General features: G+C 34.2%; 5 protein-coding genes across 5 annotated transcripts; 1 reads left to right on the top strand and 4 right to left on the bottom strand.

Annotated features, from left to right (window-relative positions):
• Positions 1 to 12,168: 12,168 nt before the first annotated feature.
• Positions 12,169 to 13,227, bottom strand: FOIG_06384 (uncharacterized protein; the record flags this gene model as incomplete). Its single annotated transcript, XM_031205443.1, has 1 exon — positions 12,169 to 13,227. The coding sequence occupies one exon, from the start codon at positions 13,225 to 13,227 to the stop codon at positions 12,169 to 12,171; it is 1,059 nt and encodes a 352-aa protein (XP_031064167.1).
• A 1,469-nt stretch (positions 13,228 to 14,696) lies between these two features.
• FOIG_06383 (uncharacterized protein) lies at positions 14,697 to 15,546 on the top strand (the record flags this gene model as incomplete). The annotated part of the gene is made up of 2 exons (XM_031205442.1): positions 14,697 to 14,755; positions 14,802 to 15,546. The coding sequence occupies 2 exons, from the start codon at positions 14,697 to 14,699 to the stop codon at positions 15,544 to 15,546; spliced, it is 804 nt and encodes a 267-aa protein (XP_031064166.1).
• A 136-nt stretch (positions 15,547 to 15,682) lies between these two features.
• FOIG_06382 (uncharacterized protein) lies at positions 15,683 to 17,093 on the bottom strand (the record flags this gene model as incomplete). Its single annotated transcript, XM_031205441.1, has 2 exons — positions 16,153 to 17,093; positions 15,683 to 16,108 (listed from the first exon to the last, which is right to left on the bottom strand). The coding sequence occupies exons 1-2, from the start codon at positions 17,086 to 17,088 to the stop codon at positions 15,683 to 15,685; spliced, it is 1,362 nt and encodes a 453-aa protein (XP_031064165.1). The 5' UTR covers positions 17,089 to 17,093.
• A 779-nt stretch (positions 17,094 to 17,872) lies between these two features.
• Positions 17,873 to 19,159, bottom strand: FOIG_06381 (uncharacterized protein; the record flags this gene model as incomplete). Its single annotated transcript, XM_031205440.1, has 1 exon — positions 17,873 to 19,159. The coding sequence occupies one exon, from the start codon at positions 19,157 to 19,159 to the stop codon at positions 17,873 to 17,875; it is 1,287 nt and encodes a 428-aa protein (XP_031064164.1).
• A 1,073-nt stretch (positions 19,160 to 20,232) lies between these two features.
• On the bottom strand, positions 20,233 to 22,894 carry FOIG_06380 (uncharacterized protein; the record flags this gene model as incomplete). The annotated part of the gene is made up of 2 exons (XM_031205439.1): positions 22,216 to 22,894; positions 20,233 to 22,169 (listed from the first exon to the last, which is right to left on the bottom strand). The coding sequence occupies exons 1-2, from the start codon at positions 22,397 to 22,399 to the stop codon at positions 20,233 to 20,235; spliced, it is 2,121 nt and encodes a 706-aa protein (XP_031064163.1). The 5' UTR covers positions 22,400 to 22,894.
• Positions 22,895 to 23,040: the final 146 nt, after the last annotated feature.

The following is a 23,040-nucleotide window of genomic DNA, read 5'->3' as shown; positions in this document are numbered from 1 at the left end:
TAGATAGTATATGCCTTTTCCTTATAGGTAGTCTATATTATATTTGCTTCTAATGCAGTTAATATTATTAGGATATTTATATTAGGTGGCAAGTTGTTATTAGTATATAGCTTTTATTTTTCTTACTTTATAGTCTAGGATAATATTTGCTTTTTCTTCTTTAATAAGAGGTCTTCCTCTTTCTTATTTTAATTCTTTTAAGCATTCTTATAGTTATTACTTATTTAGCTATTAGATAATATCTTATTTATCTTAAGATATTTCTTCTTCCTATTAGGTAATATCTTAGTTAATTTAATTAAGTTCCTAGTTAAGTACTTTATCCTTAGTAATTTTAACTTCTTATTATACTTTTTATCTCTACTAGGTAATATATTAGGAATTCTAAATATATACTAAAGCTTATTCTTATATTTTAGTATAAGCTTCTAGTTTTACTACTTAAGATCCTCTATATCTCTTTATAACTTAATATCTAATAGTATTAATAATTATATAAGGTTTTTATTCTTAATACTTATTAATTTATACTAGGAAGTAATTATTTACTATTTTATTTTATTAGTATTATAGGCAGTAGTATTATATATATAATATTTATAATATCTACTAATAGTTTAGGTAATTTAGGTATCTCCTTAGATCTTTTTTAATCTAAATGCATTCTTTAGGTATTATAAAGTCTTTTATTACTTCCTTTATATATACTTAGATATAAATATTATTATCTTATTCTATAATTATATATTCTCTTATAAGTTCTATATATTTCTAATATTTATTATTCTAGAAACAGACTCTATATTTATTATATTAGGGTATAATTTCTATATTTTAGACTATTTTATTTTCCTTATATCTAATATATCTAAAGTTAAATTCTCTTTAGACTTAATAAGATTCTAGGTAATTTAGGTTATTAATATATTAATTTAGGCGTTATAAGATAGTTTTAATAGGAATATTATTAATTTCCTAGTTAGCCTCTCTAATACTTAGTTTATTATCTAGGTTAGGGTTAACTTTTTTTCCCTTTCTAACTATAAACATAGATTTCCCTTTAGTAAGGTATTATATTCTTGATTTAGGTACTAGTGCCTACTTAAGTTTAACTTCTATATTTTATTTTACTTTTAGTCTTTATTATTTTTATTATTTACTTTCCTTTCTTTTAAACTTAGGGTCTTCTTATCTTTTTATATTATATACTTTTTTCTTTACCTATTTTTTACTTTTACTTTACTTATAAACTTCTGCTATAAGAGCTGCATATCCTAGGGTAGGTTGTTATTCTAGGTCTAGATATAAGTAATATTTCTTAAGGGTTTCTTCTTTATTAAGGAATAGGTCTTAAATATTAAGAGATAGATTAAAGTTCTTAATATATTTTATTAGTTTGGTTATATTATATCTATCCTTATAGGTTATATTAATAGTTCTAATTACTATTTAGGGTTCTTTGTCTTTTTTAATTATATTAATCTTCTTATTTTTAGGAACTGGTTTATACTTCTAGTTAATTTTAATAAGGTTTTTATATTCTAGGTTATAATATCCTTTCTTACTGTAGTTCTAGTAAGTAATTTTAGACTTATCTTTTTTAGTTATTCTAATAGTTATTAGCCTTGTATTAGTGCTATAAGAAGTATTATTATTTTATTTCTTTCCCTAATTAGTATTATAATATAGTTTATTCCTTTATTTTCCTTAATTATTTTAATTATAATAGATTCTCTATTAAAACTATATATTATTAATTTTAATTACTTATCTTATATAGTTAACTAATATTTTAGGTCTTATTTCCTTATAAAGTTCTACTTAGACTAATTCCTTAAGTCTATTAAAGAAGAGTAATATTAGGGGTTCCTAATCTTATCCTAGCTTAATAGCTAGCTAAAGGAACTTAGTTTTATATTCTAAGGCTAACTTATTTTATTAGAGTATTTTAATTTTTTATTTTGCCTAGCTTTTCTTATTAACTAATCTAAAGGCTTATTATAGGGCTTCTTTAAATATTATATAACTTTTATAAATTTAAAAAGTTTATAATAGCAGTTTATATTTTAGTTTAGTAGTTATATCTTCTAATATAGGTTAAAACTACTAGGCTATATTACCTTTAAGTCTTCCTAAGGTATATATAACTTAGTTACTATCTTTATTAAACTAATTTAGAAAGTAGCTTATAAAGGCTTGGCATTAAGTAAGGAATATAGCTAGTTTTACTAGGTTTCTATTAAATAGTTTAGGTATATTAGGTTTAAGGATTTTACCTGCTTCTTTCCTGCTTATAGTAGTAATAGCAAGGTGGCGTATTTCCTAGATAATATTCTAGTAGTTAGTAGCCTATTAAGCCTAGAGTGCGGTAGCTTTAATAAAGGCCTATCTAAGGTTATCTATTTTAGTTATTATATTAGTTATCTGCTGATAAAGCTAGGTAATATTAGAGTTAGTGCTATTCTTAGAATTATTATCTATATCTTAGTTGTTATTAATAGGTGCTAGAGTAGCATAGGATATAGTATATTACTAGGCAGGGTTAATATAGGTAGCTATTATATTTGTATTACTTAGCGTTATGCGGTATAGTTTAAATAAGAACTATTAATATATAACAGTTAGAGTCTAACTATATTAAACTAAGCCGTACTTAGGTTTATTATTAGCAGATTGTATAAGGCATATAATTAAGTTTATTAAAGTATTATGTCTTTTAATAGTAGATTTAATATATATTAGGCTTAATTAATATAAAGAAGTTTTATTAATAGCTAGTAAGATAAGTTCTATAAAAGTATAATAAATATAGTCTATATACTTAAGGTGGTTATAGAGTGACCTATGTAGTTACTATATAATTCTGAGAATTACTAGTATTTTTAAAGTAACTATTATAACCAGATCTTAGCGGTTATAAATAGAATCTCTTAGTCTATAATAATTATATATAATTAGTGAAAAATATAGGGTATACGTGATATAACTGCTAGGATCATAATACTTATATTAAGAGGCTAAAGTAAATAAGAGATATAAGTAGATATATAAAGTATAATAATCTTATTCTCCTTATAATATCCCTTAAATTTAATAAAATAGTAATTTTTATAACTATTAAGGATTAAGAGTTAATAGTAACTATTTATTTATTTAATTATAACTTAATTAAAGTATTTTAATTACTTAAGACTTAAATTATTATTAGTTTATTTATTTTTACTTAATATAATAACCTAATTACTAAGAAGGTTATATTTTTTATATTAAGTAATAAGGTAATTTTTATTTATATTAATAATAAATAGTAACATTAATTAACCTTTTATATTAATCCTTTTAATTATAATAATTTATTTATAATTCTTAGGCTATACTTATTTTAGTAATCCTTACTTATAGGAGCCTATAATAATTATTCTAGGCTTAATTATATTTATTATCAAGTTAATCTTATTAAAGTTTTAGATATTATTTAATTAAATATTATATTTTATAATTATATTTTTTATAAGCTAAAATTAGCTATAAATAATAATTAGATTTTTATATTTAGCTTTTTAATAATTATATCTATAAAACTAATATATCTTTAGCTTTAGTTATTACTTAATAAAGTTATATACTTATTACTTATTAATAGGTAATATATTATAATTAGTATATAAAGAATTTATAATATCTTTTATATATATTAATTATAAGGGAAATCCTTATAAATCTAAGTTAAAAAGGTATTAAATTATTATATCTTCCTCCTAATTAGAAAATAATTATAACTTTATAAGAGTTTTATACTTTAAAAGAATACCTTATTAGTAATAACTTAAGGCAAAGCAGTTAATATAATTATTATAATCCTAGCGGTTATATCACATATACCTTATATTTTTCACTAATTACGTATAATTATTATAGACTAAGAGATTCTATTTATAACTGCTAAGATCTGGTTATAATAATCACTTTAAAAATACTAGTAATTCTCGGAATTATATAGTAACTGCATAGGTCACTCTGTAATTACCTTAAGTATATAGACTATATTTATTATACTTCTATAGAACTTATCTTACTAGCTATTAATAAAACTTCTTTATATTAATTAAGCCTAATATATATTAAATCTACTATTAAGAGATATAATACTTTAATAAGCTTAGTTATATGCCCTATATAATCTGCTAATAATAAACCTAAGCATAGCTTAGTTTAATATAATTAGACTCTAATTATTATATATTAATAGCTCTTATTTAGACTATACTATATAACACTAAGTAATATAAATGCAATAGCTGCCTATATTAACCCTGCCTAGTAATATACTGCATCCTATGCTGCTCTAGCACCTATTAATAACGACTAGGATATAGATAATAATTCTAAGAGTAGCACTGACTCTGATATTACCTAGCTTTATTAGCAGATAACTAATATAATAACTGAAATAGATAACCTTAGATAGGCCCTTACTAAAGCCGCTGCGCTTTAGGCTTAATAGGCCACTAACTATTAGAATACTATCTAGGAAATATGCTACCTTGCTATTACTACTATAAGTAGAAAAGAAGTAAGTAAAATCCTTAAACCTAATGCACCTGAACTATTTAATAGAAACCTAGTAAAACTAGCTATATTTCTTACTTAATGCTAAGCCTTTATAAGCTACTTTCCGAATTAGTTTAATAAAGATAATAACTAAGTTATATATACCTTAGGAAGACTTAAAGGCAATGCAGCCTAGTAGTTTTAACCTATATTAGAAGATATAACTACTAAATTAGAATATAAACTACTACTATAAACTTTTTAGATTTATAAAAGTTATATGGCATTTAAAGAAGCCTTATAATAAGCCTTCGGATTAATTAATAAGAAGAGCTAGGCAGAATAAAAAATTAAAATACTTTAATAAAATAAGTTAGCCTTAGAATATAAAACTAAGTTCCTTTAGCTAGCTATTAAGCTAGGATAGGATTAGGAACCCCTAATATTACTCTTCTTTAATAGACTTAAGGAATTAGTCTAAGTAGAACTTTATAAGGAAATAAGACCTAAAATATTAGTTAATTACATAGGATAAGCAGTTAAGATTAATAATATATAGTTTTAATAGAGAATCTATTATAACTGAAATAATTAAGGAAAATAAGGGAATAAATTATATTATAATACTAATTAGGGAAGGAAACAGAATAATAATACTTCTTATAGCACTAATATAGGGCTAATAACTATTAGAATAATTAAAAAAGATAAGTCTAAAATTACTTATTAGAACTATAGTAAGAAAGGATATTATAACCTAGAATATAAGAACCCTGTTAAAACTAACCAGAAGTATAAACTAGTTCCTAAAAATAAGAAGATTAGTATAATTAAAAAAGACAAAAAACCCTAAATAGTAATTAGAACTATTAATATAACTTATAAGGATAGATATAATATAACTAAACTAATAAAATATATTAGGAACTTTAATTTATCTCTTAATATCTAAGACTTATTCCTTAATAAGGAAGAAACCCTTAAGAAATATTACCTATATCTAAACCTAGAATAATAACCTACCCTAGGATATGCAGTTCTTATAGTAGAAGTTTATAAGTAAAGTAAAAGTAAAAAATAGGTAAAAAAAAGAGTATATAATATAAAAAGATAAGAAGACCCTAAGTTTAAAAGAAAGAAAAGTAAATAATAAAAATAATAAAGACTAAAAGTAAAATAAAATATAAAAGTTAAACTTAAGTAAGTACTAATACCTAAATCAGGAATATAATACCTTACTAAAGGGAAATCTATATTTATAATTAAAAAGGGAAAAAAAGTTAACCCTAACCTAGATAATAAACTAAGTATTAAAGAGGCTAACCAGGAAATCGATAATATTCCTATTAAAACCACCTTATAATGCCTAAATTAATATATTAATAACCTAAACTACCTAGAATCCTATTAAGTCTAGAGAAAATTTAACTTTAGATGTATTAGATATAAGGAAAATAAAATAGTCTAGAACGCAGAAATTATACCCTAATATAATAAATATAAAGTCTATTTCTAAAATAATAAATATTAGAAATATATAGAACTTACAAGAGAATATATAATTATAGAATAAGATAATAATATCTATATTTAAGTATATATAAAGGAAGTAATAGAAGACTCTATAATACCTAAAGAATATATTTAGATTAAAAAAGATCTAAGGAGATACCTAAACTACCTAAACTATTAGCAGATATTATAGATATTATATATATAATACTACTACCTATAATACTAGTAAGATAAAATAGCAAATAATTACTTCTTAGTATAAATTAATAAGTATTAAGAATAAAAACCTTATATAATTATTAATACTATTAGATATTAAGTTATAAAGAGATATAGAGGATCTTAAGTAGTAAAACTAAAAGCTTATATTAAAATATAAGAATAAGCTTTAGTATATATTTAGAATTCCTAATATATTACCTAGTAAAGATAAAAAGTATAATAAGAAGTTAAGATTACTAAGGATAAAGCACTTAACTAAGAACTTAACTAAATTAACTAAGATATTACCTAATAGGAAGAAGAAGTATCTTAAGATAAATAAGATATTATTTAATAGCTAGATAAGTAATAACTATAAGAATACTTAGAAGAATTAGGATAAGAAAGAGAAAGACCCCTTATTAAAAAAAAAAAAGTAGATATTATCTTAGATTATAAAATAAGAAAAATAAAAGCTATATATTAATAATAACTTACTACCTAATATAAATATCTTAATAATATTAACTGTATTAAAAGTAAATATAGCATAGACTACCTATAGGGAAAAGGCATATACTATTTATAATAAAGCAGCAGATAGGTAAAAAAGCAAAGGAAAATAAACTCCTAGAAAAAGCTCTAAGAATAACTATAAAAAGAAGTTAATAAACCTGCCTAGAATTAAAAGTTAGAATTAAGGATAAGTAGCTAAATATACTTATAAATAGCAGAGCTAATATAAATTTTATTTCCCCTAAAATAGTTAATAAACTAAGGCTACTATAGAGAAATAAAAAGGAACCCTATACTATAAAGGATAAAGAAGGAGGCATCTATAGTTATAATAATAAAAGAATTACCTAAGAGATTAATTACCTTAAGGTATTTATTAAAGGAAAAAACTAAGGTATTAACTTTAATATTATCTTAGTATAAAAATATAATTTAATACTTAGATTTTTATAGTTATAATACTATAATATATAAATTAACTAGAAAACTAGCTAAGTAAATTATAAAGATTACCCTTTAGATAATAAGTTTAATTTAAATAATAATAATATAAGATCTTAAACTTTAACTAATAAGAGCAGTAAAGATAGGCATAATAAAGTATTACCTATTTTAAAAGGAATATAATATAAGTACCTTAAAGGCAGAATAAAATGCATTAGATAAATAATAATAACTCTTAAAGGATAATTTAGATAATTAGACTAAGATATTAAATAGATAAAATAGATTACTATAAAGGAATTTAATAAATAACTTAAAAATATATTACCGGAGTATTATATTTATAAAAAACTATTTTAAGAAGAACTTAATATAAAGTTACCCTAATATATAGATTATAATATTAAAATTATACTAAAAGATAGAAAAAACCTAAAATTCTTTCCTATTTATAACCTATCTTAAGATAAGCTTAATATACTTAGAGAATAATTAAATAATATACTATAGAAAGGATATATTAGACTATTAAAATCCTTAGTAGGATACTTAGTTATATTTATACTAAAACCTAATTTTAATAAACTAAGACTTATAGTAGATTACTAATAACTTAATAAGATTATAAATAAAGATAAAATACTATTACTACTTATTACTAAACTTAAGGACTGCCTATTTAGTAAGAAATAGTTTATAGCACTTAATCTTAAATCTGCTTATAATCTTATTTAAATTAAAGAAGGCAATAAATAGAAGATAGCCTTTTAAATAAAATATAGACTATTTAAATACCTAGTTATGCCTTTTAAATTAATTAATATACTTATAGTATTTTAATATATAATTATAAATATACTTTAAAAATATCTTAATATCTTTATAGTTTACTACTTAAATAATATCCTTATCTTCTTTAATATAAAAGAAAAGTATATAAAATATATCTATAAGGTTCTTAAAGCACTATAAGATGCTAATATGCTTATTAAATCTACTAAAAGTTACTTCTATTAGTCTTAAGTAATATACTTAGGATATAAAATCTTATATAATAAAATCAGAATAGATAGATAAAAGATTATAGTAGTTACTAAATAGAAACTACTTATATTAGTAAAAGAAACCTAATCCTTCCTAGGATTTACTAACTATTACTAATAATTTATTAAAGGCTTTAGTAAAATTATTATCCCTTTTATAGAAATTACTAAAAAGGATAAATAATTCTAATAAAATAATAAGGCATAATAAGCTTTTAAATAGCTTAAGTTAGCTATTATAAATAAACCTGTTTTAGTTATATTTAATCCTAATTAGTAAGTTAAACTTAAGACTAATACTTCTAACTTTGCCTTAGGAGGATAAATAAGATAATAAGATAACTATAGTATATTATATCTTATTACTTTCTATTCTTATAAGATATATAGAGTAGAACTTAATTATCTTATTTATAATAAAGAATTCCTAGCTATTATTAACTGCTTTAAGGAGTTTAGATACTACCTTAGAGAAAGTAAGCACCTAATAAAAGTCTTTACTAATTATAAGAATATAGCTTACTTTATAATAATATAAGAACTAAATTAATAATAACTATGCTATATAGAATACTTATATAAATTTGATTTTACTATAGTATACTATAAAGGCATAGATAATAAATATGTAGATGCTATTAGTTAATAACCTAACTTTAATATAAAGACTATAAAAATAAAAAAACAACTCCTAGAATTTAACCTTAAAGAAAAATACTAGTTTACTTAACCTATTAAAATAATTATAAAAATAATAAAAAAAATAAAATTCCTATTAGATAAAGAATATAACTTCTTTTATAAATTTTATTTATATCTGCTATATAAATACTAAGGTATTAAGAAAACAGTAAAATAACTATAAGACTAAGGATATAAGTTTATAAAAAGAGATATAAAAGATATTATTAAATAATATAACCTCTATATAAGAATAAAAGCCTAGAGATATAAACTATACAGATAACTATAACCACTACTAGTAGTATAATAACCTTAGGACTTAATTATAATAGACTTTATTATAAAGTTATTCTTATTAGAAGAACCCTTAACCAGAATCTTCTATAATAATATTATAGTTATTATAGATTAACTTATAAAATTTTCCTACTATCTACCTTACAGAGAAGCAATAAACGCAGAAGAACTTTCTTATATTTTTTACTAATATATTATTAATATATATAGGTTACCTATAGAAATCCTTTTAGATAAAAGACCTATATTTATAGTAACATTTTAGCAATTACTTATGGCATAACTTAGATTAAATTACTAACTTATAATAGCATTTTAACTACAAGTCAATAAATAAACTAAATAAATAAATCAAGTACTTAAATAATACCTATAGTATTATATTAACTATAAATAAAATAATTAGGTTAAGAAACTACTAATAGCTTAACTTGCTTATAATATCGCTTATAATAAAAGTATAAAGCTTATACTAGCTTATACTAACTTTAGATTTATACTAAATACATACTATAATACACAATAAGAGAAATCAATTAACCTAGCCGCTATAATTAAAAGTAATAACCTTAAAAATCTATATAAAGAAATAAAAATAAAACTCGAATTTATTAAAAAACATATAAAAAACTACTATAATCTAAAATAATTAAAGGGACTAACCTTTTCGGAGAGAGATATAGTCTACCTAGCCATAAAAAATATTAAAACAGATTAACTAATATATAAATTAGACTATAAATTTATCAGACCTTATAAAGTACTATAGAAAATCTTAGAAAATAACTATAAACTAGACCTATTACTAAAAGTTAGGCTCTATTTAGTCTTTTATATTTTATTACTTAAATTAGTAGTAGATACTATATAAGTTAAAATAGGTAATAAACTATAATAAATTATAAGATTAGAAACCTATAAAGTAGAAGTAATTAGGAAAATAGATATAATTAATAGATAAAGAATATACCTAATTAAGTAGAAGAACTACCTAGAAAGTAAAAATATATAAGAACTACTAAAATACCTTATTAATACCTAGTAACTTCTAAAAAGTTTTTATTAATTATAATAAAAGAAGGGTTAAAGATAACAGACTAATTAATAAGATTAATTATACTAGCCTTAACTAACTTAACTATCTTATTAGAATTAGAAACTAAGTTCTCTGCCTTTTTATAATTATTTATTGCAGTAGAATTCTTTTTTAATACCTATAAACCCTTTGCCTAGATAAGGCGCTTCTAATAATAAAGATATATAAGCTTTAATAAATACTTATTTAATTATTTTTATAAGTTAATAAGCTCTTCCTTAGTAGCCTCCTTATTAGCCTTAATTTAGTTCTTCTCTTAAACTAAGTAATTAGCTAGAAAGAAAATTAATAAGATAAAAATACTTACCTAAAGAAGGTATAATAAACCTTTAGATAAAGAAATGCCCTTCCTGTTATAAGAATGGCCCTAATAAGTATACTTAGAATAATTCTTTTAACCTTCCTTTATTATATACCTCTTATAATTCTTAGTGCAAAAAGAATAAGGTATAATTTTATAACCTATAAATATAATAAGTTTTACTTAGGTAAGATAACACTAAGTTTTTAAAGAAGATATAATTAGTATATTAAGAGAAATAATTATAAGAATAAATTAGGATTTATATAAGGAGGAAATAATATACTTAGGGTAAGTAAGGTCTTAAGGGTAAGACTAGGAGAGAGGAGAGATTATATTATAATCCTAGTAGTTATATTATATATATCTTATATTTTTTACTAATTATATATAATTATTATAGACTAAGAGATTCTATTTATAACTGCTAAGATCTAGTTATAATAATTATTTTAAAAACACTAGTGATTCTTAGAATTACATAGTAACTACGCAGGTCACTCTATAACCACCTTAAGTATATAGACCATATTTATTATACTTCTATAGAACTTATCTTACTAGCTATTAATAAAACTTCTTTATATTAATTAAGCCTAATATGTATTAAATCTACTATTAAGAGATGTGATACTTTGATAAGCTTAGTTATATGCCCTATGCAATCTGCTAATAATAAACCCAAGCACGGCTTAGTTTAATATAGTTGGACTCTAACTGTTATAATAATATATAGCTATGGCCTTTTTAAGACTTAATTTTAGGTTATTTTAAAGGGCCTAAAAGGTAAGAATAATCTTAGCTTTATTTAAAGACTTTAGTATATTAGGTTATTAAGAAATATCTAATTAAAAAGTAATAATATAAGTTAAGGGATTTTTAGAGTACTTACTTATCTAAAGTACTTACTTATTATATATATTATATATATACTATATATATTTAAATATTTATATTAATAGTTATATTAATAAATTAATTAACTTATAAGATAATATATTATATACCCCTAACCTAAGTTCTATCTATTCTACTTAGATTTTATTATTAACATAACTAGAATCTAGTCTAAGACAACACTCTAATTAATAGCTACAGAGTAAGTATACTTATTATCATAAGAAACTTTCATCCTATTATACTTTCATTGCATTCATAACTCTTCTCCTTATCCAAAGTATTTGATATAGTGCTAGTGGCTCGGCAGCTATGTTGTTTGCTGCTTACAGAAGCCTTATCAAGAATCTGAGGTTAGCAGCTCGATCTGCACCCTGCATAGCCAGGAGCCGCTCCATATTTGTCACCATGTCTGGATAGATCGAGAGCCGATCAAGGTCACAGGCTCTGGCTGTGGAATTACACGCACTGTAAGCAACATATGATGTTCCGACCAGAAGCCAATGAATATAAAAGAAAGTCCAGCCAAATCTACACTGAGCATATAGAACACTTTTACAATTTGACATGTTCAATGACCACCACCAAGCTTACATAGCCCCGCCATATCCATTGTTTCAGGTTTATCCATCAGAGGTCGGAGAAGTTGACCTGCTATCCTGTTTGAAAACCCATTCCATCAAGGTCGCTAATGCAGTGTGGCAAATCGCATTATATGTTGCCTTGTTCTCATCAGTAGGTATGTCCTTGCCCGCGAGAAAGTCAGAGACGACCCCTTGGCCGTCGGCAGTCCAGAAATCCCTGACCATAGAAGCGCTCAGCCCATTACCATCGTCTAGGTACGGGGATTGAGGCTGCTCCGAGTCCGGGAAGACTGTGGACCAAATGCAACGCCAACGAGTTGCCTCGCCTAGATAATACCGATCCCTCTTGATCAATTTGGCTTTTTGACTTTCAGTGAGCCCGTCCAACTGCTCTTTGGTGTTCCTTTTGCAAGCGTTCTCCAAGGCGTGATCGTCTCGGTCAATGAGTGTTCTGAAGGTCTTGCGGCACGTAGGACAATATAGAGGCCTATTATGATGCCGTAAGAGATGTTTGATCAATGTCTCGATGGAGTCGAAATCATCTTTGAAAAGACATTGCTGGTATTTCTCTGGCGCATTGATGAAGAAAGGGCAAGCAAGGTGAAGGAAAGCCGTTTTGCATTCTGGGTGAGAGACCGCAACGAATTCTTCTTCGCTATCCTCCTCTTCCTCGGCTCGTGAAAGACCTGATTCCCACCGCAATGCCTTGAACCGCTTTCTTGGAGGCAATCTGTCCTCTGGTGGCGCAGCATATTCTGTCCCATCACTCCAACAGCGGAACCTTTCTCTCAAAAGCTGTTGCAAATCTGTTGCCTGTGCTGGAGACAATTGATTTCCGAGAAGGCTGTTGTGTTGAGCTGCAATATTCTCGTCGGCGCTAGTGGTTCCATCACCGTCATCGCCGTCATAGCTTGAGCAATGTTCGCTCCTCGATCGAAGGGAAATAACTTGGTGGCATCCAGAGCTTTTACATTGTCGTTCAGAAGCATACATCGGCCGACCTGCTCTGCCCCGTTTCGTCCCAATGAGGCTTGGTAGTTGGGCCAATTGTCCAGGGAAGCGCCTCACTGGTAACTTGCCAGGCTTTTGCGATATCATATTGGATATTGTGGTTATCCTGTAATAAATAGAATATAATCCTTTCTAACAAATACAACGAAATGAACATATGGTGAGAGTCTTTGCTGTGAAGAGTATTATGAAACATGGGGTTGAAAGAATGCGAAGAAAGGTGCTCTCGCTGTTGATACCAAGATTTCACTCGCGGGAACGATGAGCTGTAATATATCCTAGCCTGCAGCCTGATTTGACGTCGTATAAAACTTTTAAAACTGCAGTTTTCTTACGGCGAAACAGCCAATGAGATGGTCTATGTTGACACCATGTTGAATGACAATCTAAGTTAGTCATGCATTTAGCCGCCAATGAACTGGGGTGTCTGCACAATCGTGCGCCACTTTCAACCCGAGCCGAAAGGGTACTTACTCCCATAGATTCGAAGTCCATTCAACAGCTGAAGTCAAATTCTAGGATTTAGACTATTTGAAGGACAGCGAATGAGTACATGTCACAACTAAAACACTCCAAGTCATGCTGAATGAGACATGCGCAATGCTGCATCACAAGCCTCCAACATCAGCCTGCCACGACTGTGGGTGCTATCAGATGCACAACTGCCGATTACATTCCCGGTCGGAACACAAGTACTACATGAAACTAACAAGTGTTATGTAGCTTGAAATTTATTTCATGCACAGCCGAGATTTGAAACCGGATGATTGGTGTGTGCTATGTTTTGAGGCACTCGTTAGTTGCTTTTTGCGTCATCTTCCACGTTGATTTATGCCAGACGGCAGAATATGAGGTAAACATCATACTTTCCGATCGAGTGACTATTCTATAGAGAAGTTCACAAATCGTCCTGATGATGCTGTGTTTAGCCCGAGTATTAGAACTCCATAAAGCACGGGTGATATGCGAACACGACCACTGTGAAAGAAGGGACCTGTTCTAGCATGGCCAGAGTACTGCCTCGGCCCTTTTCCTAACCACCAGAATGAAAGGGATCAGCTGGACTAACTCTCTCAGCCTTCCCTGATACCGCTTACTCTCCTTATTTTAATCGAATAAATCACGCATAGAGTTTCTTACGGTCACAAACGGACTTTAAAAGAGTTAAATGACAGCTCAACCTCATAAATCATATTCGGAACACCGCTTACGCAAATATCAGCATGAATGTAACCACCCACTAGTCCTTTTGAGAAATTGGAAGGCCCTCGTGATAAATTTCCTCCGCTGAAGTAAGCCAAAGAGGTCATAGGTTTCGCTGCTGTTGATTGGCCTCGACTTTCAGCTCTATCCTACTATTGAGCCGTGGCTGCGACAACCCATGACTGCATATCGTGGCAGGCTCTCAGCTTTTCCTCAGAGGAGGATAAATAATTGCTAATTTCCCACGAGCTCCCTCTTCTACCAGAACCCAGGACACACGGTCTTGAACCACGCGCTTTCATCGAACCCAATCGCCAGCAGTGCCATTCAAAAGCCGAAGTGAGCAAATAGCCATGAATTACCAAACAGCACTCTATGGCAATAAGTTTGCCGAACTAGTCGCCCAAGACGTGTCGAACCCCTCCAGCCGAAAATGCAGTCAATGCTAAACTACCTAGCATCGACGGCACTGGGATTGCCGCCCTGGTCAGCAGCCTGTATGTCCCTGAGGATACTAAGAGGTACGGCGGCTTCGGTCTCATCTTCAAAGATGATTCCAAGTACGACGGCTTTGCATGGGTGCAGTTCATTACCCGACAGCTCGTCATTAATGGTGCAGCCCAAACTGGGAGCTTGTCCAACAAAACGAGCAAGCCCGCTTACCAGTTGGTAAAGTCTACGGAGGACATCACAGACTTTACAACTGGCTCGGGGGCGCCAAACTGGAACACTTGCTGGGGAGTGGACTCTAAGCTTACCGACGTTTTCTTCGCCAGCACTCTTGAATACGTTAGGTCTGATACCCTCAAACTGAACGGTATCATGGACACTCCGAGCGTCTCGATCGGCAAGATTCCGAAACCGTATGACAGGGACTCTTATCAAGATGCTCCGGATGACTTGGTTGATATGAAAGAGTTGGCGACTGGCCCAGGCACTTCGGGTGCTTACTTCTCGGACTATCTTGTGAGGAAGCTCGATGGGGGTGGACATCGCATCTGTGCGCGCTTTGACCTCAGTTTGACCTGGAACGCGAGCGAGGGGGATAAGAAGAACTTTGAAATCACCTCTTTGAGCTCTACTGCGACCAACACATTTCTGAGCTGTCACAGAGCTGCTCTTCAGCACTCGACAAGGCCACTCAAAGAGGGCAGTATGTCAAAGCAACCTTATCTGGACTTTCTCAACTCTATTGTACCGTGATCAGAGTCAAGGGATGGCTTTTAGAGACTCGCGAGAAGACATTGCCCCTAAGGTTCTTGAAGATAGAAGAGTTTTCAGGGGATCTAACAGGATAGTAACAACACTTAAATTGGCTCTAGTCCTCTATACTGGCAAATCAGTGTGATTTCTTCCACTCAGCCTCGACCTCCCGAACAAACTGTCCATAGGCCCTATCGCTATTCGGAATAAACTTCCTCCTATGCCCCTCCTCATCCTTCCAATAAAACGCCTCGTCATGAATTTGATCATCGTCATCAAACTGATAGCACTGAAGAGTGATACAAACAGTATCCGAGGTATTCTCAAGCTGATGAACTTGATACTGATCCTTGCCCAACCAAGTGACTTTGCCTTCTTCAAGAATGACTGGATTGCCAATCAACTGTGACGGACTTCCCTCTTCAACCTTGTCAAACCAGGAAACTTGGATCTTGCCGTAGAGGACTCTGATGACTGCTGAAGCATCGCCGTGCTGGTGAATGGGTGATTTGTGGCCAGGGGGCCAGATCTCCATCACATAGGGGATACCAGGAGAATCCGCCTGTTGGTGTTAGTTGTGAGCAATTCCGGGAAGGAAGAACATACCAGGTTATCACCAATTGTGATACGAAGATAGGTCTCCAGTTTGTCTCCAAAGGTATTCTTTCCCTCGAGGATCTCACCACAGACCTTTTTAGGATCTCTACAGCTCTCGTCGATGGCTTCAGGGAGCTCCGGGAAATCAGCCGGTCTCGCTGTAATCTTGGCCCCAGAAATATTGTGGTACAGTTTCTGACAGGCCTTGGGCAGATTGGCAAACGTCATGGCTGACATTTTCTCCAGTATGTCTAGTGTCATCTCCGACTCGGGGATGACCACGGGCGGGAGATCAACCGTGACGGGTTGTGGCTTGTACACAATGTCTTTGTTGGAAATCGGAGAACCATCTTGCTCCACTTGGGTAGAAACGAGGTTATCCATCCAAGCAGCCTTGTCCTTCTCGAACTGGATCTCCATGAAAGTCATGGAATTATTGATCAGATGCTGGCCATACCGGATGCGAGCGTTGCTTCTGTCAACGGAGATCCAATAGGTAGCCTTCTTAGTCAACGTGTCAAGCAGAGCTGAGGTTTTTCCTTTCGGAAACATGACAAAGTCGTAAAACTTGTTTCTCTCCTCGCCAGGCTCAAACTTCAGCTTTTCCTCATATGCGACAAACTCGTCGGCATCTTTCCCTTTCTTGGATAAAACGCAGTCATCTTTTGTGATCTCAAGCTTCAGGGTTGGCTGCTCATTCCGCTTTCCGGGGCGAATGGTGAATGTTACACCTTTTTGGGGGGAGGTAGCCTTGGCAGCAATGGTACCAAGACCTCCCACGGCAAAGTCAATTCCGACGGGGGTAGTCTCCCAGGAAGACGAGATTGAGTATAGAAGATTGGCGGTTTTGAAGGGGCTGACTTGGGGTTGATAAGTGTCGGATTCAGCAGGGGTCTGATCCTGGGGTTCCCAAAAGGGATCAGTGAAGTGGGACGGATCGGCCATGGTAGAAGCTCAACAGTGAATAGTACGAATTGATCAGGAAACTGATGATGCCCCTCTAAGAGAAAATTGTTTAGTATAAGTAGGTATTCTTCGAATTGTGCTTTGACCTCAGCATTTTGATACATCATTTGATACACGGCCAAACTGCCTATCGCATCTGTTGAATTCGTCATCCAAGACAACCCACTCAGTTGCAGGAGACTAGTGGTCTTCAGCTAGCCACAAGAGCCCTTTACGGGAAAGGATCACAGAAACAGTCGGTCTAGGACGCAAGAGTTTCCTTTCCGAGATCAATCAGGTCTTGCGAAATGCTTGAGTGCGGGGGTGCAGAGACATGTGCGGCTTTTGCATGGGGACGAGAAATCGCAACCACTTACCCAACAGCATACTAAAGCTATCCCAAATTTACTGAGATATTATAAAGGTATTAGATATCCTCTAATTTAGCCCTGTGTGAACATTCCCCCTACTTATAGTTGATGTCGGGATTTATGCATCATGAGTGACACTGCCTGCAATACCTACCTGCTCGATACCCATGAACTGTTCCACAAGAGTACAGCCTCTTAAGAAAGATATGGGACCAGATCTGCGGTCAAAAAGCGTTGAGGGGTTGATTCAACTCTGTCAATGGGCTTATACAGGCCATAGCTGCATATATGTCTCAGAAAAGCAGGCCTCGTTTCAGGTATGACAGGAAGGTCAATGTCAGTTTCGTTTATTTGGCTAGATAGTTCTCATCTTGACCATGAGAGCGTCCCAAATTCGCGATAGCAATCCCTGTTTACTTTTGGGGAGCTCTTGCCAAGATAGTACCATACTTGGAGTACGTGTTGTTAGACGAAGCAACGAAATCCTCAACCTGAAGCCCCGCCTGGGGCTGGAACACACAAATGACATCCGATCCTCCAAACTGGAAGTACGAAATCTCTTGTCCCTTCTTCACTCTGTCACCCTTCTGAATCGTTATCTTGACGGACGAAACTTGTGCCATTCCAATGGGAAGCACAGCAACCTTGCCCAAGACGGGGTTATCAATGATGATCATTCCACGGGTCTGCAAGAACTGATATCCCGGAGTGTCAGGAGCATCTGGACCGCACATAACACGCATGGGCTCACACTTGGAGTTGACCTCCATGTACGCCGCGCCCTGGATGTTCTTCGCCTCAAGGACCTCGCCAGCAACAGGAGCGTGCTGGCGATGGTAGTTGAAGGTGTTGAGGAAGGCATGCATCCAGACACCGCCATGGAATTCATCCGCGTATTCACTTCCCTGAAGGAGCGACGAGATAGTCCATGGAAGGTTCTTGATCATGATCACTCCGTCAGACTCAATGTTGACAATGTTCTGGTTGGCAACCGAATTGTCATACGTGCAGTCGGCCGGATACACAATGACACGGTCGTTCTCTGGCTCTGCAATAGGTCGCATGCCTGGCTTGAGATGGCGAGAGAAGAACTGGTTAAAGGTACGGAAACCACCGTCTGGGACCAAAGCTTCGTCATAATTGTACTTGGGAGAGTTCTTCTGGCTGAAGCTCTCCAGGGACTCTTTCGTGAGCGAGGCAGGGGAGTCCATGAACAGTCCAATAAGCTGCGCATATACGACTATCCATGAGGAGAGCCAGGTGAGTGGCTGACCGACCTGATCAGGGGAGATGGAAGTCTGGAGGTTCTCCAGAGGAGGTTGGTCGATGATGAAGTAGAACATACAGAGAATATCATAGATATCCTTGCCTTCGTAGTTCTCATGAGGCACCCATTTGAGGAGATCGTTGGCAAAGTCCAAGAACGATCGAGCATCACTGATGTTCAGCTTGTCCATGAACTGGGGGATCTGCTGGTATGCAGAATGGACAGCTTCATCGAGAGCACCAGGCTTGATGGTCTCGAGGTAGCCCGTGAGGACGATGATGACGGGATTGTAGATGACAGGTTTCTCGCCAAGCTCAGGCAAGGGAATGATGCCGACAAGACCTTTGCGGATCTTGTCGAGGGGACCCTTTGAGGGAGGAGGCGGCTGGAAGCCGATCTCAGTATCGGGGGCGGTGGGAAGGCCAGAAGGCATGATGTTAGGTTTCTGTGCAACGTGGTTGAGGTGAAGTGATAGATGATGATGAGTCTGTCTGTTCTCTCGGTATGAGGGTTGTGAGATTTATACTCATCGCTCCTAACCCCCATCTCCTTTGGTAACCTTTGTCTTTTCACTCTTTCCTCTTTCCCCTCAATCTTCAGAGTTCAATCGGTCCTTTGTTGCCCCTCCTTTGGCAACATCAGAAGCAATTGCTTGCGCAACACCATGATGTGCTTTCAGGTAATTCGCCAATTCAACTTCGGCAAGTCTATCATGTCTCACAACCCCGCGTTCGTGCGTCGAAGCCCCTCCTCAGTCAACAGGAGCTGAATGTGTTCTGCATCTAATGACCCTGAGGTGATTGGTTGGTAGTTGTTTTCTCAAAAAGGTCGAACCTACAGCTGGTGGTCTTGGTCCCTTTATGAGCCACTGGGGGCTAGGAATCGAGGCCGGGGTTGACTTGAGTCTGCAGCATGTGCTTCCGCCTCTTTTGACGATGCTCTTCAGGTGAGGTCCGTATGAACACAGTACCATTGATCTATAGTCTTTGCTTCTCTTGTCTCTTCTCTCTTGTCGCACTCACCAAGTCTTGGTTACGAGTGAGCTGCCTCTTCCGGAGCAACGGACATGCTGTGAATGCAATGTATGTCGCACACTCGAGCGGGCTCCAATAAGCAAAGAATTGCAGCGATTCGATGCTGTTGGTAGCTTTTCCGGGAAATTGACAGGCGGATGGAGCGGGCCGCATGCATGTCTCACTGATATTTTTGCTTTAGCCAGGAACTTTGGTTGTGGACATGACAGTTATGCAACACATCCTTTGCTTTTCAGTGACGCGCAATGTTAATCGAGTGAGGGGATCAAATCCTTCGGGACCATATTGTTATCTCCTCTATGTTTCTAAGTTCTGTGTGTTGATCATAAGCTCTCGGTCACAGGTCTCACCTGTAAACAACACGCCTCTATGTTTCAACAAGCCTTCAGCGCCATCGATAATATCAAGTAATCAACGCAGCCTTAAAGTGAGCTCCTAAACGCGGTTTGCCAATCAACAAGATATTCCAAAATTAGAGAATGAGAACATTGTGTAAATCAATTAGGCAAAAGAAACTAAGCATAGCTCCGCTCCGCTCCCATCTCAGCTTTGGACCGTTTAGTTCAGTCGTCAAAGCAATCTTCCCAATCTCTCGCTCTGGATAAACATCACAAATCCGAACCTTGGCATCTTTGATCGTTTCAAGTCTGTCTGAACCACCTTTTCCACTTCCGTCTTGAGAGACATCTACGAATGGAGAATCTCTTGTCAACCCGGCGACACTATCCAGAAAATCGGGGGCTTTGATACGCTGGCGAACAACGATATTGTCAACAGCGCAAATCATCAATACCACCGTCGATAGCATTGTCGTAATGAACCACGGCTTATTCAGCTTGTATATATCCTTGTCAAACTCCGTCCATGTTGCTGTAGTATTCTGCCAGAGCACTGGTCCCCCTCCATCCAAGAATAATCCTTTACCACCAGTTAGCACATTCACTTCATAGGTCGACATAGTAATCGTATGTAGAGCAGTCGCGAGTCTTCGTTCAATGACCTCTGGTGGAAGAGAGGCTAAGCATGCAAACCTGTCAGCAGTCTCCGGATCATCTCTATATCCCCCAAAGATTCGCTGGAAAATACCCAGAGGGTCTCTCAAGTACATTTCGAGGGTGCTGGATTCATCAACATGATGACTCGCGCCTGTGGATGATAGTTCCCGTAAAATCCCTCTGGAAAGTTTGAGGCTTGATAGCGCCGTCAGGTTTCCCTTGATTGGGTATGATGGTGTGTGCCTAGCCTGTTTGGCCTGACAAACGAGGTCGGCATCACCTGTTGCTCTGCTGCAAGCAACTTCCATATCGATATACGAGGTGCTGGTATCGCAAAGCCTTATTATCTCCGATTTTTCGCCCACAGCAGTAGTGCATAAGCCTCCCATCACAAGCTGTAATTTTGACTGTGGCTCCGTTTCGAATGATGCTGTGAAATGCTCCGTGATTGTTGCGCTATTAGGGAAGTCGAACCAGATATTCGGGTACACCATATTTGGCTCTACTCTACCATTGTATTGTTGACTTAGAGGAACACTGGAACTAGTGTTGTGAGACCATGGGGCCATGGAACCACTTCTGACCCATTCGCTCCCATTGAAGGCTTTTCCACATGAAAGAGTCTGATAGTGGAAATGGACTGCCATAGTTGAGTTTCCTGGCCTTTCAAATGAGCCACCTCTGATCGGAAGTCCAATCAACGAAGCATAAGGGACGATTTCATCCTCGGGAACGGAAATCCAAGTATGAGGGTCGCTGGCATCGTATGCTGGTAGGAGTTCCAGGAAAGGTATACGAATATTCCTCCATAGGTCCCCACGTCCTCTGCAAGACGCTTCCCACTTCCCGCCAAGGTCAGCTATTATGTCATTGTAGTGTGAACTACTGGTGTTGGCATGAGAGACAAGGACATCCTGTGTTGAAAACGAGGCAGAGAGAACGGTTCTCATATCAGAAATCATAGACTGTTCAGCCGATGCTCCAATAAACACACTCGCTCCAGAACGATAGTACTGGTAGATCTCACTTTTGTTGTTACCAAGATAGTATGTTGCCGGTAATTCCGTGAACATCGGATTTTGCTGAAGACCTAATGAGCGGAGTGTGGCTTGACCTCCTAAAGGACTCAGGGACCATACTGCAATGACGCATATTGCCCAACTACCAATCCACCCCGTCGTGAGAATGTTTTTCAGGGCAGAGGCCGTGGTCTGGCTGGTCAGCAGGAACTCCAGGGAGCCTAATGCTGATCCTCGTTCAACACAGAAGAGCGCGATAGACTTCAGTAATGGTCCAAGGACGACAGCGAATAAAATTGGCCGCAGAGTGGAAGCAACGCTGAGAACCTCGAGTACTGTATCGCCGAATGAACTCTGTTTCTTTCCGTGTAAGGAAACCATCATGGCAAGGAGAACTATTCTCCGGTGAGCTTCTGTGCTTCTCTGACTCATGTAACTTACCTGCATATGCGATAGGGATGAGAAGAAGTAGCACAGCTAAGCCGACTCTCCTGAGCCAGGACGGCGAAGATTGTCGAAGTGACTCTCCAACACCAGCAGAGTGTAGGATTGAAGCATTTTCAGGTATCCGCGACCCAGTCGCTGAAATGAGGCTCTTCAACCCCAGCGGTGTAGTTTCGTCCATGACGTAAGTATCTGTAACATAATGAGAATTTTGAAAATACCCGTATCCTGAGCCCAGTTGGGGACTTTTATATTTGAGCCTCCATTGTAGTCCTACTCACTAAGAATTGAATCTGAGAGACAATAATAGTTGAGAAAGCCTTTCGCAAAATTAGTGGCTCTTTGCGTTGCTCATTCTTTTCACCCGGAGGTTCTCATCCCCAGAGAGTCACATTCTTAAGAGACATGCGTCCAACTGCATGGCGGTCCTTGGTTTTCTTTGGTCAGGTTTCTCATGTGCGTTACACAAGAGGCTGAAACTGTCCGAGTAATGGCCTCCATGTGACAACCGATGGACGCTGTTGGTCGAGAAAGCCACAGCCTGCCTTAGAGCTGAAAGCCACATGTAAGAGTGAGTCCCAATGCAGCCGATGTTAATACCAACGAGGTCGTGAACCAAAATATTTAATAATCTACAGAGTGCAAGATTATCACGAAGAGCTTCCATGACTTGAAGGGGCAGAGTATGTTTGAGATCGACACAATAAACTCAGCCCTACCTTATAACTCAACATCAACGGTTCGTTGAAAGTCAATTAACAACTCAGCTTATCGATAACGTCCGGCGAATACGGGATTCCGCTAGCTCAGTGATCATCCCTG

The sequence above is a fragment of the Fusarium odoratissimum genome (assembly GCF_000260195.1).
Source record: "Fusarium odoratissimum NRRL 54006 unplaced genomic scaffold supercont1.9, whole genome shotgun sequence".
NCBI classification, from domain to species: domain Eukaryota; kingdom Fungi; phylum Ascomycota; class Sordariomycetes; order Hypocreales; family Nectriaceae; genus Fusarium; species Fusarium odoratissimum.
This window is presented reverse-complemented; position numbering and strand designations above follow the sequence as displayed.